Genomic DNA, 15,027 nt, shown 5'->3' with positions numbered 1-15,027 from the left:
CAAGATTCAGAGTTTATCAAGTACAATTCTGGGCCATTGATTGTTTTATTTCTCCAAACACATGCAGTAAAAATGCCTGTTTTGAAGCCTTAAAATGGTGGAGGGCTTTACATTGGGTTATACTTAAAGACAGGGCTATTCAGTTAAGAGAAGAGAAAAAGGAAAGCAAATTGTTATAATGGGTGATGTAACATTAATGACATACATAATATGAGGTCCTTGGCACTCATGGGTGTCTCCTTGGGTCATTTTGTGAACATGGGGTTTCACCCTACAGCATCAGGACAAAATCATATGGAGTCAGACACTGGAAGTGTGCTGGAGGCTGATGCGTTGACTGCAGGGGACTGATGGAAGGATGAGGCTAATGAGACTGAAGAATCTGTGACGAACTAGCGGCTGAGAAATAATCATATATTAAAAGACAGCAGCATCATAAGTGGCCAACAAGAGTGACAGAGTGTGTCATTGTGCAGTCTACCATCCTCTTAAAATACTCTGTCCAACAATATCAGTCTCATGAAGAAAGGTTGTTTAACGCTTATTCAAAATAGCAGAGAAACATGCATTCTTGTTCTCAGGAGGGGACATTGACAGAGAAGTACTGGAACAGTACACAGTAAGTACTTCATAGTACTTGTGGGGGTAGTTTCACTAGTACTGAGTCCAACAGGATCAACCTCACGAAGAACTAATGGAAACAAAAAAGAATTCCCTCATCAAACTTAGCAGAAGTGGCTTGATTTTGTTCTCAGCAGGGGACTTTGACAGAGTATTTCTCAAAAAATACACAGTAAAAGTACTTCAATGTATTGTAAGTAGTAGGCTAACTAAAACAAAGTCAAACAGTATCAATTTCATTAAGAACTAATGGTAACACTATATTTTTATCATTCATCAAAGATAGCAGAAAAACATGCATTATGTAGGCTACTATGGAGGGGACTTTGACAAGAGGATTACTCACAAAGTACACAGTAAAAGTACTTTATTTCTGGTAGAAGTCAAACTAGAACCGAGTCCAACAGAGTCAGTTTCCTTAAGAACTTATGGTAACAAATATTTGTATCACTTGTCAAATATAGCAGGAATAAAGAAGAGCAGCTGATTTGAAAAAACAAACTCGAGAGACGGCTGAGTGACCGCAGTGCAGAACCGCTGTATAGTTTAAATCTCCTAACAATGTTGTCCATTTTAGACACAGGCTTATTATATTTACAGCCCTTAACAACATACATTTTCTGGGCTCAATATCTGTCTTGGCCGTTTTCGTTGTGATCGCTAAATTCCCCTTGTTTATAATAATCGCCGTTCCTTCAGTAGGATACTGTAGTGATTACAAGTGTGATTTTAGCAAACGAGTGCTTTTGTTTTGAAATCACTTCCGAGAGTCTCGCCCCGCCCCTCGCTCCAAGGACCATTTGACCATTTAGTAAGGCAAAAAGCAAAAACGCCTCTCAGACGCTCTTCTGTTTACGTGTCTAATAAAGAAAAACAATTGGACGGTAGATACACGGATTCAGGGTGGGCAGTCGCTTCCTAACGATTTTGCACAGAATACTATATTGAGATAAAGTAATGCTATGTATGTCCTCTTTCATTTTATAGTGGACACATTTACATAGCCCACAATCTGACTTTTTATTCATTTTGACAATAACGGCTGCCCACTTTCTCAACCACACGGATAATGAAGACCTTTTGAAAGCAGTGCAGTAGGTCAAAGCAGGAATGCATTCAAACACAATTTGCCCTTAATCGTAGCAAAGCAAGACTGCATTGTTCATATACTTTAAACGAGTGAGCAAGAGGAAACTGGAACTGTAGCCGCTTTGTACTGAAAGGCATATCAAGTCAATAACAACTGTAAGACAGACATTAGAGATAATGGAGAGTGTTATTTTAGAGTAATAGATATGACGGTATGAGGGATCAGTGTACTACACATGAGCTGGCCCCAGAGATAAGGGAGCATCAACTCACTCAAGTAACTGATAGTACTAATGGCATTGTTTATCTTGGTTTGTTAAGAGTGTTGTACAACTATATGTAGAACTGTTAAGATTAAGGTGTAGAACTGTTAAGATTAAGGTTAAAAGATTTGAGATCAAGAAAACTACACTGATATATTCACTCTGATGGCTCTTCTTTAAAGCGAGGAAGGAAGTCTGCCTCCTTCTCGATACAACTCCCGCCCCCCCACACGCTCGGGCAGTCGCCCCAGCACTGCTGACTCCCTGCGTCACAGTATCGGTGAGTGAGTGTCATTTTCCATCCAAATGTTTCTCAAATATTATTTAACAATAGATTTAAAAGCAGGAAGAGTCTATACACAACAAGTTGAAAATGACTACTTTGACAATCTCAGAATTCTGTGGCTTTTCATCAGATGTTTGCGGTCAGATTATTATACATCAACTGGATATTTGTGTAATAATTAAATGTCCCTTCCACCGGCTGCACTTTATTTTGTTTGTGTGGATTTGTTTGATGTGATGCCCAGTGTCCACTCGGCAAGGACACTTCTGTGACTTCCTCACAAAGCACAAGAAATAAAGACTCAGCAGAATGGCCACCAAATGACTCATGACCTATTTTGACTTTCCATGAAACTAACGTCAGCGGGGCATCAGTTTATGCTCATTAGTTCCACAGTAACCATACATGTGTAGCAGTACTGTTGCATTGGTTTAATTTAGGTTTTGAAGTTGAAGTTGAAAGCCAGATACCTACAGTAGATTCTAACTCCCGCCTCCCGTCACAAAAACACACTCAGACTCGGAGTGCGGCCGGCTGTCCCAGGAGTCAGAGTTGGACGGGCCATATGAAGGGCAAGCCAGAAAAGTACATTCCCAGGAGGAACACAATGGACACTCTGCCAGGTAAACACACACACAACTCTAACTGATATATGACATACACACAAAATGAAGCGGTGCTTTTGCCATCCAATTGCTGTGGTAATATGGATTTGAATGGTTTTCCCACATGTAAAAAGGGTAAAAGGGAAGAGCATGCAGAAATGTATATTTCCATCATATTTGTCCTTAACATATGTTGTAAAATAGCCCTCCATTAACCACAGAACCTAGAGGACATCATTATAAATTGTCCTTCAGAGCTGCTCACCACCACTCAAGGTTTTTCCAAAAAGAAAAAGTATATATTCACGGATTCAAGGCTTTTATTGTTATTCGTACATAGCTACAGTGTAGTTATGACAACGAACATCTTAGGTCGCAGGCAGAGTTGGGTGCCTACTGTGATAATATTACTTTTGTCGGTGACGGAGTAGTGTAACGCGCTACTTTTATAATTCCCCGACATTGCCCCGACACGCGTTACTTCGTTACTTACTAAAATCAGTCATAATAAAACCTCAACAAACACCTGCAAAGAACACATGCTAAGGTGAAGCTAACGCACAGCTATTTGTTGTTTGTTTATATCACGTAGTCTGTTCTTCTTCTCTGTTTTCCGGTTGTTGCCTGTTTTGAATGATGAATACACACTACTGCCGCCTGCTGGTAAGGAGAGTTATTGCCACTCACGCATGCGCAGTTCGTACGTGCTCGGCTGAAGTCTTTGCGGTGTCTGGTTCCAGTGCAACACATGGCCAACACGCAGGAGAACACGCCGACGCAACAGCGTGAGCAGAGATAGACTGCGCAAAATATACAGATAGCAGGAGAGAGAGGACAGCCATGGCCAGATAGGAAAACATTCAGGATCTGGATCAGTCTTATGCGACAATGGAAACTGAACTAAAGAGAACATTTGAAACTTTAGCAGTCTGCGTGATCTGCCTGCAGGGAGGGGCGGGCCGGCCCTGCGAGTAAAGTAACGAGTTACTTTATGTAGAGAGTAACGAAGTAGTGTAATATATTACTTTTTTTTAAAGTAATATGTAATATATTACTTTTTTTTAGTAACGACCCCATCTCTGGTCGCAGGCTCCTCCAACAGTGCAACACAATAAAACAGATAAAATAGTACAAGTAAATAAAATAGAATAGAATATACTAGAAATAGTGCAGAATAGTCTATATACAAGTAATTGGTGTGGTTGGCTCGCATGTTGCGGTGAAAGTTAAAAGCACACAACGAAAAGTAAACAAACACTGAAATAAAGCGGGAAAAAAGGCAGAGTTGGAGTGGAACAAAAGACACGGCATCCATCATCACCAGGGTTGCCAACTTTGGGTACCTGGCTGGAGTGAGATTTTGATATCATGGGTTTAATTACATATGCGCACGAAATGACTGCTATCATGTCAGCAGCGGGACCTTAGCATATATATATATATATATAGGATATATATATACAATATATACAAATACACAATATTGGACACAGACTATAAAGGGCACAAAGTTTCATTCACTATTGAAAGTCAAACACATGTTTGTTTCCACTGTTTTATTGTGTAGGCCTACCTGTCGCGATAAGCAATTAATTGACGTATCGTACGATAAATAAAAATGAACTCGATACATTTCCATTTACATGAGGATGTGACTAGCAGTTTGAAAGGATGTACTTGAATTATTATTATATATTATCATTATGTCAGTGGTCTAAAATGGTCATACAACGGTGCCGACAATATTATCGTTTATCGCAATAATTTCCGGGAAAATGTATCCAACAAAATTAATTATCGTGAGAGCTATACATGAAACACACACACACAAACAAATCTACAGACTTACTCCAAACTACCAAATATATTAATTAACACACTCTCACTCTCATATACTCTTTGACTCTATTTTGGCCTAGAACAATAAGCAGCAGACTTTTACTTTTTATCATTTCTACTGGTTCTTAGATCTGAGCATGCGCAATACGGGTCAGCAGTTGCGAGAGAGTATTTTTGTTGGGTAATCTATGGTAGGGCTAACCCATACAGTGGTGGGGCTCATGTCAGTATTTGCAATGTAATTACATACACGCTCCCCTTGACAGTGAAACGCCACGCGTGAGGTTTAGATTATTTCCCTGTCTCAATCCAAATTGAACTGTATGAAATAAAAAGGCACATTTGTCTTGTAGTAAATAAAAAGGGCGACCTGGAGCCAATCCTACAATTTCTACACAGGTGAAAGAGTTGACATGCTGAAAACCCAACCCCTGCAGGGTGGCCTGGGGGGATTCTCCCCCAGGAGATTTTTTTTGTTTTAGTTTTGAAATATGCTACTAACATAAAATACACATTCTGGTACTCTCTTGAGAAGAAAAATAAATAAATCTATTACTACACTTTGTTCTGAAAGCTGAACCTGCTGCTCCTCACAGAGAGAAGAGGGAAGAGGCTGTGTGAATTACTTTACATTGTGGATAAGGGTGGATAGCCCCCATTGTTCTGTGTGTCAAAATGAAAGACAGCCCACACACCTATCCAGGGCCGTGCACAGACATTTGGAGGGGCTATTGCTCTAAACTGGAAAAAGGGCCTCCCTCCGAAAAAAAACACAAGACCTTTTTTTAATGTAAAAGAAACCAAATGATTATTACATCAACTAAATTGAACAGTAATTCACATCTCATAACAAAATAAGCTAAGGCGACTACTTGCATTCGGTGACTTAATTTCAAAAATGAAAATCAGGGAAATGTTTTGTTTTGCGGTCCATATCTCATTAAAATATCTAATGTTGGTAACTATTAAAGACAAAATGGGAACAATTCTGTTCTAATGTAGTTTGACCATTGTAACTGCTGTGCAGTCCAGACATACTGATAAAATAGGGCCTCTAACCAGGGGTTAAATTGGGCCGGGGCTGTCCGGGGCTCAGCCCCGGCACATAGGACGATGCTCTGACGTCATCGCCCTCGCTCATTTGTCATTTGTTTAAGCCATAATGTCAAAACATCTCTCGTTCTTAATATAGACTTTATTTAGGGTCGATATGTGTTGACTTTAAAATTTAAAATAGCAGATCTCTGTGACAGGATATCGTTTTTCTGCTTAGTGAACGTGTGTCTCAGCTCCGATCAGGAGCTGCAGCACCGTGGCTCCTTCGTGCAGAGAGTCTGCAGCGGTGTGTGTGTGTGTGCAGAGAGTCTGCAGTGGTACCGCCAAACCCCCGACCCGTCTTGTAACACGGAGCCCGTTTCCTACACCATCAGGGCCGGTTCTAACCAATTTGCTGCCCTAGGCGAGATTTTAGCTGGCGCCCCCCCCTGCCAGAAAATCGTTCAGTAGAACAAATAAAAGTATCCAAGGAATACACAATAGAATATATAAAAAATAAATGAAAAATCTGTACAAAAGACCAATGCACTACAAAAACAGAAACGTATTGACATAGGTCATATACATCAAAAAGGCTTCAAATGTATTCAGTATTATATGAACATGTTTTAATTGGGGTGAGGACATCACATCCTCTAGGGGGGCCCGGGGGTATGCCCCCCCGGGAAGAAATGTTTGAACATTTAAAGTAAAATGCTTCAATCTGGTGCACTTAGAGCACACATTACTAGAGACCTTATCTAGGGGGTACAACTCTAACGGCCCGTCCACACAGCGGCGTGCGTTGAAGCTTGCCGACGGGCGTGTCTGAAACTCGACCAACAACCAATCACATGAATCTCCCGCCCCTGACATACAAGCAGTGGTTTGATTGGCTAGAGCTTGTACTGGCATATGATTCGATTGGCTGACGCTTCTGCCGTGGCTTCAAAACTTGAACATTGCTCAACTTTTGCAGCGAGCCACGCCAGCAAAGTGACGTCACCCCATTCAAAGTGAATGGTGAAGCTTTCAACGCACGCTGCTGTGTGGACGGGCCGTAAAACACCCATATGAAAAAGTGTATGTGAACAAAACCAATAACCTACCATAGCCAATAGCAAATAAATGCAACTTATTTTATTTTTGTTGTTCATTCATATCTTATTTTACCTAGTTAACGTTTATTTATGCATATTTTTGTATCTCTCAAGTTTTAAACGATATTTTTGGTTTACTGTCCTATAGTATACATTGAAATGATTTCAAACCTGTTTATCCCAATAATTATAAAAGAGTGCCTTGGAAATATTTGTTTACATAAATTGCATTTATCTCTCTCGCTCGATCCCACACCCACTTTGGCTGTGAGCTGCGGACGCCTGATAAGCCAACACCCCCCACTTTCATCACTTACAGCGCCCATCGTACAGGGCAAATGAAAAGTGTAACCGGGATGAAAAGGGTGTTACCTTGACTTAATTATGAATGCTGTTACATCAAGGCCGAAAATTAGGATGAGCGCAAACAGTCAAAATGTATTTTTCCCTCCCAGAGCTGCCAGCGCAGCGCCCCCCCCCCCCAGATCTGGCGCCCTAGGCGACCACCTATGTCGCCTATGCCAAAAAACGGCCCTGACTTAACCTAACAACTTATTTAATTTGTTTTCACAATTACTAATGTCATGTTTTTTTTTATTCTTGAGAATGTCTTTTTTTCTGGTATTCTTCCAGGATTAACAAAAATAAGAATAACATTGAGAACAATCTTTGAAGTAAATGGCTGTTGTTAAACGCTTCCCACATTTACTTCAATCGTACAATAGAAAAGATAAAAGTACCCAAGGAATACACAATAGAATATATAAAGAATAAATGAAAAATCTCTACAAAAGACCAATATACTACAAAAACAGAAACGTATTGACATGTTGGTAATATACATCAAAAAGGCTTCAAATGTATTCGGTATTGTATGAACATGTTTGAATTGGGGTGTGGACATCACATCCTCTAGGGGGGACCGGGGGTATGCCCCCCCGGGAAGAAATGTTTGAACATTTAAAGTAAAATGCTTCAATCGGGTGCGCTTTGAGCACACATTACTAGAGACCTGACCTAGGGGGTACAACTCTAAACACCCATATGAAAAAGATTGGTTTACATTTTAATAATCAAATAAGTATGTGAACATAACCAATAACCTACCATAGCCAATAGCAAATAAATGCAACTTATTTTATTTTTGTTGTTCATTCATATCTTATTTTACCTAGTTAACGTTTATTTATGCATATTTTTGTATCTCTCAAGTTTTAAATGATATTTTTGGTTTTCTGTCCTATAGTATACATTGAAATGATTTCAAACCTGTTTACCCCAATAATTATAAAAGAGTGCCTTGGAAATATTTGTTTACATAAATTGCATTTATCTCTCTCGCTCGATCCCACACCCACTTTGGCTGTGAGCTGCGGACGCCTGATAAGCCAACACCCCCCACTTTCATCACTTACAGCGCCCATCGTACAGGGCAAATGAAAAGTGTAACCGGGATGAAAAGGGTGTTACCTTGACTTAATTATGAATGTTGTTACATCAAGGTCGAAAATTAGGATGAGCGCAAACAGTCAAAATGTTTTTTTTCCCTCCCAGAGCTGCCAGCGCAGCGCCCCCCCCCCCCCCCCCAGATCTGGCGCCCTAGGCGACCGCCTATGTCGCCTATGCCAAGAAGCGGGCCTGTACACCATGCTAAATATGTCTGCATAAAGCTGAGTTATGATCGGTCATAATAACACGGAATTTGGTGATGATTAAATAGTTTACAGTGAGATTTACTCCCATACTTTTGGCCATACTCACGCAGCCCTACAAATGAATTGAGATTTCCACACAAATATTCTTTAGCAAGTGTGCAGAGCAGTGTTGATTTAAAAAAGCAATTTGAAGGTTGGATATTTGTAAACCTTTTTTTGTGTATATAGCCTATATTCATAATTTAAGATGTAAATGAATTCCAGTTTATTTGTAGTACTTTCTATTTTTATTGTGACATTTGGTGGCATCAATGTCTGCATTTGATACAGATAATGGAGCAGTTGCTTTAGGGCCACAGTGTAGGCCAATATCCCTTAAGGTCAAATAATGAGATCCTCGACCTCCGTCCTCCCCCCCCTCTCGCACCTCCACACAGAGCCCCCCCCCCCCCCCCCACATATCAAATCCCAACTTAACCCCTGCTTCTAACTAGGCTACCTTAAATAAACTCACTATTTAATTAATTAAACCAGTTCAATACGCATTATTCTTATTCTTATCATAATGAGCGCAGCCAACGGTAAGGTATCTAATTACTTATTTAGGCTATTTAGTATTCCGTAACTTAATAACAGAGATGGTCAAACTAAAGTGGTATAGACATGGCAGAAATTCTACAATGAAGCGGGACAGTGAAGTATTCACCCATGAGAGGGCGATAAAGAAAAGAGAGCGAGCGGCCCCGTTGACGGAGTTTACAGATGAAAAGACACACAATCACAACAAGTAGGCTATATTTAGGTGTTTTTTTGTAAATAACCAACGGTATCAAGAGGAAGTAAAGTCCCCTGGTTTGTCCCTTATACCCTAACTGCCATGATGAGACAACTCAAAATCAAGTTTCCAAAATCCGACACTGAGGTGGTCTTAACGCACCGGCAGATGACAGCGCTGACAAAGTGTGTTTCCCGCAGCGAGACGCTACTAATAGGCTACATGCACAGTCACTTCCGCATTCTACTCATAGCGGCCGATTCATTTCCTGTTTGAAAATGACGACCTTCTACACCCGCTGCCTACAAGAGCTTCCGAAATTAAAAATGTCAGATGTTCATCGGATTTGCCGGACGACTAAAGCCCCAGCCAGCAAACTCGATAAAGGCTTCAAATTATATGCTGCGTCATATATACACAACTATGAAGGTAAGAAGGTAACCGGTACTAACCAGCTAGCTTATGCTCCGGGTTACGCTAACATTAGCTGTCAAAAGCTAGGTAACGCCAGAGCCCTATAGTATAACTACTATTATTATTATTATTATTATTATTATACTACTACTATAGTAGACTACTATAGGGCTCTGGGTAACGCTATGTACTGTTTCTGGTGTTAATTATTTAAAACATTAGCCATTTTGCTAACAAATACTATCGTTTAATAGCCTTATAGCCTAGCCAAGGTTGTCTTGTTGTTAGCCACACTGCATAATGGTATCAGCTTTTGTAAAGCAATGTTGCCATAGATGTTTTGACGTGAGTATAGATCTAACGCTGTTGCTCTGTTTTTCTTCATTCAGTGTCCAATAAAGACAGGCTGACAGGGCAGGTCAGCGTGAGAGCCTTGTGCTACAGGTCAATGCGGAAGAGCGAGACAGCACACAGTTTGAGTGTAGGCAGGCAGCATTGACACTGTTCCCCCCTGTTTATTGAGTTTCAGTTCAGTTAAACATTAGTTTACCTTAAGGGAATCTCAACAGTGTCCTACTTCTCCCTGCTTTATCACAGCTGATTGGTCAGATATTATTACATTGATTATGGATGTGTAAGTTTGGGGGTTAAAATATATAGTCAAAACTGCTTTAATACAATTTTCAATATCTTAGTTTCCAAAGAAAGTTCATTGTGGTATTGTAGGGTAAGAGGGTAACACTAAGCATTCAGGAATACATGCTTCTTCTAGGATAATGTGTCAGTAAAAATAACCAATAATTCTACTCATAATAACCTCCTGGCTCATAGTAACAAGTGAGGTTACTAATCACTAGTATTTCTTCTCTCTTTTTTAGATAACGCTTCGTGATTCATCACCAGTGGTGCTCACGCACAACCAGTGCTCCTGTGTTGCAGGAACTGTTTTGTGCAATCACACAGTAGCATTGCTGTTCCAAACAGCACACTACAATGAACTGAACATGCCAGTTGTGCCACCTGTGCATAGCTGTACTGAATCGGAACAGCAATGGCACAAGCCGCGAACAATGGTAATTTCAATGAGGTTCAAATACTTGTAATCTTTCACAGAGTTTTTGTTTTAAAGTGACTCAACGAACAGTAATTGTCTTTTCCTTAAGGGTGTGAAGCCAGGGCCCATCAACTCCATGGTCTTCACCAAGCCTGTACCAAATAGGATGGTGCAGACTGGAGTAAGGTAATTTTAGCTGGAAAATTGTGTTTCCTGTATTTTTAAAATTCATAATTCTGGTGCTGTATTCCTAACCTTTATTGTCACATTAATGTGCTATATTGTCTTTGCCATTCTTTGTAGGAGTGGATTCTACAGAGGCATGGTGGGGCCATTACCAGATCCCTGCCTGTTCAGAGTTACGGAGGCATACTCAGCATTCAGCATTGAAGACAGGCCGCTTGTGACCACAATGAACATGAGACCTGACAAGCCCCTTGTGGAAAGTGCCTTCGGGATTGTGCAGGAGGGCAGTGTTCTGTCCTATCAGATGCCTGCTTTGACGTCTCGGTACACCACACTTCACACTGACACACCACCAACACCCCACTTGCCCATAGAGGGGTATGTGATCTTGCCATGTGATTTACCGCTGGTGTGCTCAGAAGAGGAGCAACTACATATGAACAGCTTATCTGTTGATTTGGAAATGTCTCACAAAATTGAGGAGGCTACCCGTGAGCAAAGCTCTAGCTCAGAGTGGCATCTGCTCCGCAAACCCAGCGTTACTGCCTCTAGGTTTAGAGAGATTTGTCACGTCAGAGGTGAGAGCTCTGCTAACTCTCTTGCAGAGCGAATACTCAAAGGTACAAGGCAGACTGCAGAAATGAGGAGAGGTGCCGAGATGGAGCCCACAGTAGCAGCTGAATACAGTAGACTGGCGAACGTGAACTACTCCCCTTGTGGCCTTGTCATTCACCCCTCTACGCCCTGGCTTGGTGCCTCCCCTGATGGAGTTGTTTTTGACCAACAGAATATCCCCAATTTGGCCTTGTTGAATTCAAATGTCCCAATGTCCCAAATTATGTCGACTGCAAATATGTGCAGATAGAATGTGGCTCCCCTAAGCTCAAGAAAAGCCATGCCTATTACTGGCAAGTACAGAGTCAACTTCTTGTATCTGGGATGCAGTGGTGTGATTTTGTAGTGTGGGCACAAGAGGACTACCTGGTGCAAAGAATATACACAGATCCAGAAGTGCAAAGAGCAATCAGAGAAAAAGTAGACTTTTTTTTTTACACATACATGCCGAAGTACCTGTCATTAAAAAAGTAGTGGGCACTGTAGCCATTGTTAACTCTGTAAGCAGTTAGCTGCTAGACCCTGGATCAGCCATCATTGTTTTTAGGAGGCAATCCCTCAATCATGTGTTCTGAATGACAACAAAATGTGATTTCAATATTTTGTTTTTGATATATATTGTTTGTCACATTTCATATATGTAAATAAATATACAATTGTATTTAAAAAGACAATAAAGTGAAGTGATTTGTGTAATGAATAGTAAATCATTGCATTTGTAAGAAATCATCAACGCATTGTAATTTGCTATTTACCATTTATTCAAACAAAACACTAGCGTGTGTCAGGCAACACGGGATTACGGTGTGCTCACCCAGCTTAATCACAGCTACCTGCACAGGTGTCATCATCTTGTCTTATTTCACCCATTTCTTGACCAGTGCTTTGTTCTGATAGTTTGACAGCATACATGCTACTGCAAACAGTTGGTTGATGTTGTAGGCATGGGACAGGAGGATGACACCATCAAAAAGTTTGTTCTCTTTTATCCTCCTAATGACACGCTCCACATGAACCCTCAGTCTGGCAATGGCCTGTGTCTCCCTCACCTGATAGGCTGGCATTTGCTTCTGCTTTGACAGAAAAGGTGGGCAGTACACCTTGCATTTGCAGCAATCGCTGATCAGGAAGCCCTTATCTACCATCACTGCCATGTTTTCAGTCAACAACGCAGCTATTCCAGATTGTTTGAAAATCTCCTTGTCGCTGACAGAACCATCATACAGACTGGAAACAAATGTCACTGCGCCATGTGGGGCTATGCCAACCAGGGCTTTCATGGTGCAGTGAGATTTGTATGTAGAATACATTTCACTTTGGAGGAGGAGTGAGGATGGTGTTTGACACCTCAGCTCTGTGCAATCCAGGATCACCTGTGTGTCTGGGAAATCTTTGAATGCCTCTGGGAGGTAGGCTTGAACTTCTGCAGGTGTAAGCCAGATGCACTGTGACCCCAATAAAGTTGTAAGAAAACTCGTCCATGTTGCAATGATGCGGCTCACAGTGGACTGGTGTACGTTGAAGCGGTTTGCAAGGTCCCTCTCTTTCAAACCCACCGACAGGAAGCAGAGAAAAAGGAAGAACTTGTCAATTGGCTGAAGCAGCTGTCTCTGGAAGATAAACAAAAAAAGGGTACTATATTAATGTCATGAGTGTAGCACACCATGGGAAAAACATTAAGTTGTTTTAGTTCTCTGATGTATTCAAAAAGGATTGAGTACTATAGCCTTTTAGCCTACACGAAAGCAATGAAATGTTGGAGAAACATTTTCCCTTCAGTTTGTGTTTAGATTGTGTGTTAAAAGAAACGTAGCCTACCGTTGATGGACGTGCGTGTGTAACCACTTCTTCATTCCTCTTGGCAGCTGATATCGCTCTTGTAACACGAACCATTTTATAAATGGAAGGCTCAATCAAAAACCAAAAGGCCATCAGGTGGTTATAGCTCGGGAATCTGTACACAAAAGACACATGTCAGTCATTAATTGACTCGTTAACTGTAACACATGGGCTAATGCTTTCCTCTTGTTTGCTATAATACATTACAATTCAAATAGACTGATTAAGAAGGCACTTGGTGCAGGTATAGTAATATACAGCAGTAACATGTAACAACTACATTAAAGCAGCAGTAATAATAATCTAAAACATACAGGGAACATTTTACACAGAATGACTACTTTTACTCTTCATTCTTAAGTGTGCAACTGGGAGAAACGCAGTGGATATTGACATGTACTTTTACTTTGGTAAGGTTTTGAAGATTTCCACTTGTAGTAAAGTATTATCAGTATGTTGTTAGTATTACTATGTTTTACTCCACCACATTTAGTTAACCTTCATAGTTTCTAGTTACTTATGAAAACACATGATTTATGATTCTACATGTTCAGTTCAGGAGTATTTTCAAACCATAGTATTTGTACTTATACTTCAGTTAAGTTGAGTAGCCTACTTATTCCAACACTGCATGCAAATAGTCAGCAGTTAAACGGCAGGTAAACAGGATTCTTTATAAGCTAACCCATCTCAAAAACTTGGATAGAATTTAGCCAAAACATTACCTGGTATAGAATCGGATGTTGTCGTCGGAGCCAGCAAACCGCTGTAAGCAAAACTCTCGCTGGACTCTTAACTCCTGCAGTTGCTTCTGCAGATCCTCCAATGTTTTGGAGTTGTCTTCTGTAGCTTGAGAGGACATGTCCAGTGAAGCTGGTTCAGGGGTTGAGCAGTAATCATGGTCACGGACATCGATGTGCTCTTCCTGCTCCTCCCGAGAGACTGGTTCAGTGGGCCGCTCCCTTCTCTCCCAAACACTAGCCCGCGGTGTTTGAGCAGTGAAGTGATTCCACTCAAACAGAGTTGGGACAGCACCTTTCACAAGCCTCCTACGGCCATCAAGGGTTTTTGGCTCTATTAGTTGATCCGTAGCGAAGTGACGACTGCAGACCTTGGAGTGAGAGGAGATTGTAAAGTTATCGCGTCGTATTTTAACCAGCCACTGTCTTCGCAGCTCGAGTTCGGTCGGAAAGCCATGGAAACTTAGGACGCCGTTGAATTTAGCTGACGCCGTACAAAGTGGGACACAGCAGTGCTCGGAGTAGTTGTTTACTTGTCTTTGCAAATGCTCCGTTTTGAAAATCTTCCGTCGACTCATATTTAAACCACAGATTTAAACAGTAAAACATTTGTGGACGCTCAGCTACGCAGACCAGAAGCAACCCGGAAGCGTCCGAGCAGTATAACGGCTAAGGCGGAAGTACGTCTCAGACCCTAGTGCATGTAGCCTATTGTGGGCTTATCATGTTGATTCGGCCACAACAGAAAAAATTAAAAAATTAATTCTCGCTCTCTCCAGAGGGGCAGGTCAGCCAAAAAGGCCAAACGGGCCGTTGCCCTGGCAACATTAGCCCGTACCTGTGCACGTCCCTGCACCTATCAATCATCAAACCGTGGGGTCTTATTTCATTACGTGTTGATTTCTATCAAC

The 15,027-nt window shown here is 41.1% G+C and overlaps 2 protein-coding genes across 9 annotated transcripts in view; one reads left to right on the top strand and one right to left on the bottom strand.

The window, feature by feature from the left end:
* LOC117544273 (lisH domain-containing protein ARMC9) overlaps window positions 1–15,027 on the top strand; it is a 48,116-nt gene that overhangs the window by 24,181 nt on the left and 8,908 nt on the right. For 4 of the 8 annotated variants that reach the window (XM_034213187.1, XM_034213188.1, XM_034213189.1 and 1 more), the window contains 2 exons: window positions 2,156–2,253; window positions 2,777–2,882. In XM_034213187.1, the coding sequence (XP_034069078.1) occupies window positions 2,156–2,253; window positions 2,777–2,882 (204 nt within the window). Of the gene's footprint in view, window positions 1–2,155; window positions 2,254–2,776; window positions 2,883–10,560; window positions 10,756–10,845; window positions 10,923–11,039; window positions 12,207–15,027 lie in introns of those variants that run through there. The other 4 variants (XR_004568669.1, XR_004568668.1, XR_004568667.1 and 1 more) reach the window with 4 other exon arrangements.
* On the bottom strand, window positions 12,278–14,884 carry LOC117544275. The gene is made up of 3 exons (XM_034213190.1): window positions 14,102–14,884; window positions 13,356–13,491; window positions 12,278–13,147 (listed from the first exon to the last, which is right to left on the bottom strand). Exons 1-3 carry the CDS (start codon window positions 14,692–14,694, stop codon window positions 12,395–12,397), a joined length of 1,482 nt encoding a protein of 493 aa, XP_034069081.1. The 5' UTR covers window positions 14,695–14,884; the 3' UTR covers window positions 12,278–12,394.

The sequence above is a fragment of the Gymnodraco acuticeps genome, unplaced genomic scaffold, assembly GCF_902827175.1.
Source record: "Gymnodraco acuticeps unplaced genomic scaffold, fGymAcu1.1, whole genome shotgun sequence".
Lineage (NCBI taxonomy): Eukaryota > Metazoa > Chordata > Actinopteri > Perciformes > Bathydraconidae > Gymnodraco > Gymnodraco acuticeps.
This window is presented reverse-complemented; position numbering and strand designations above follow the sequence as displayed.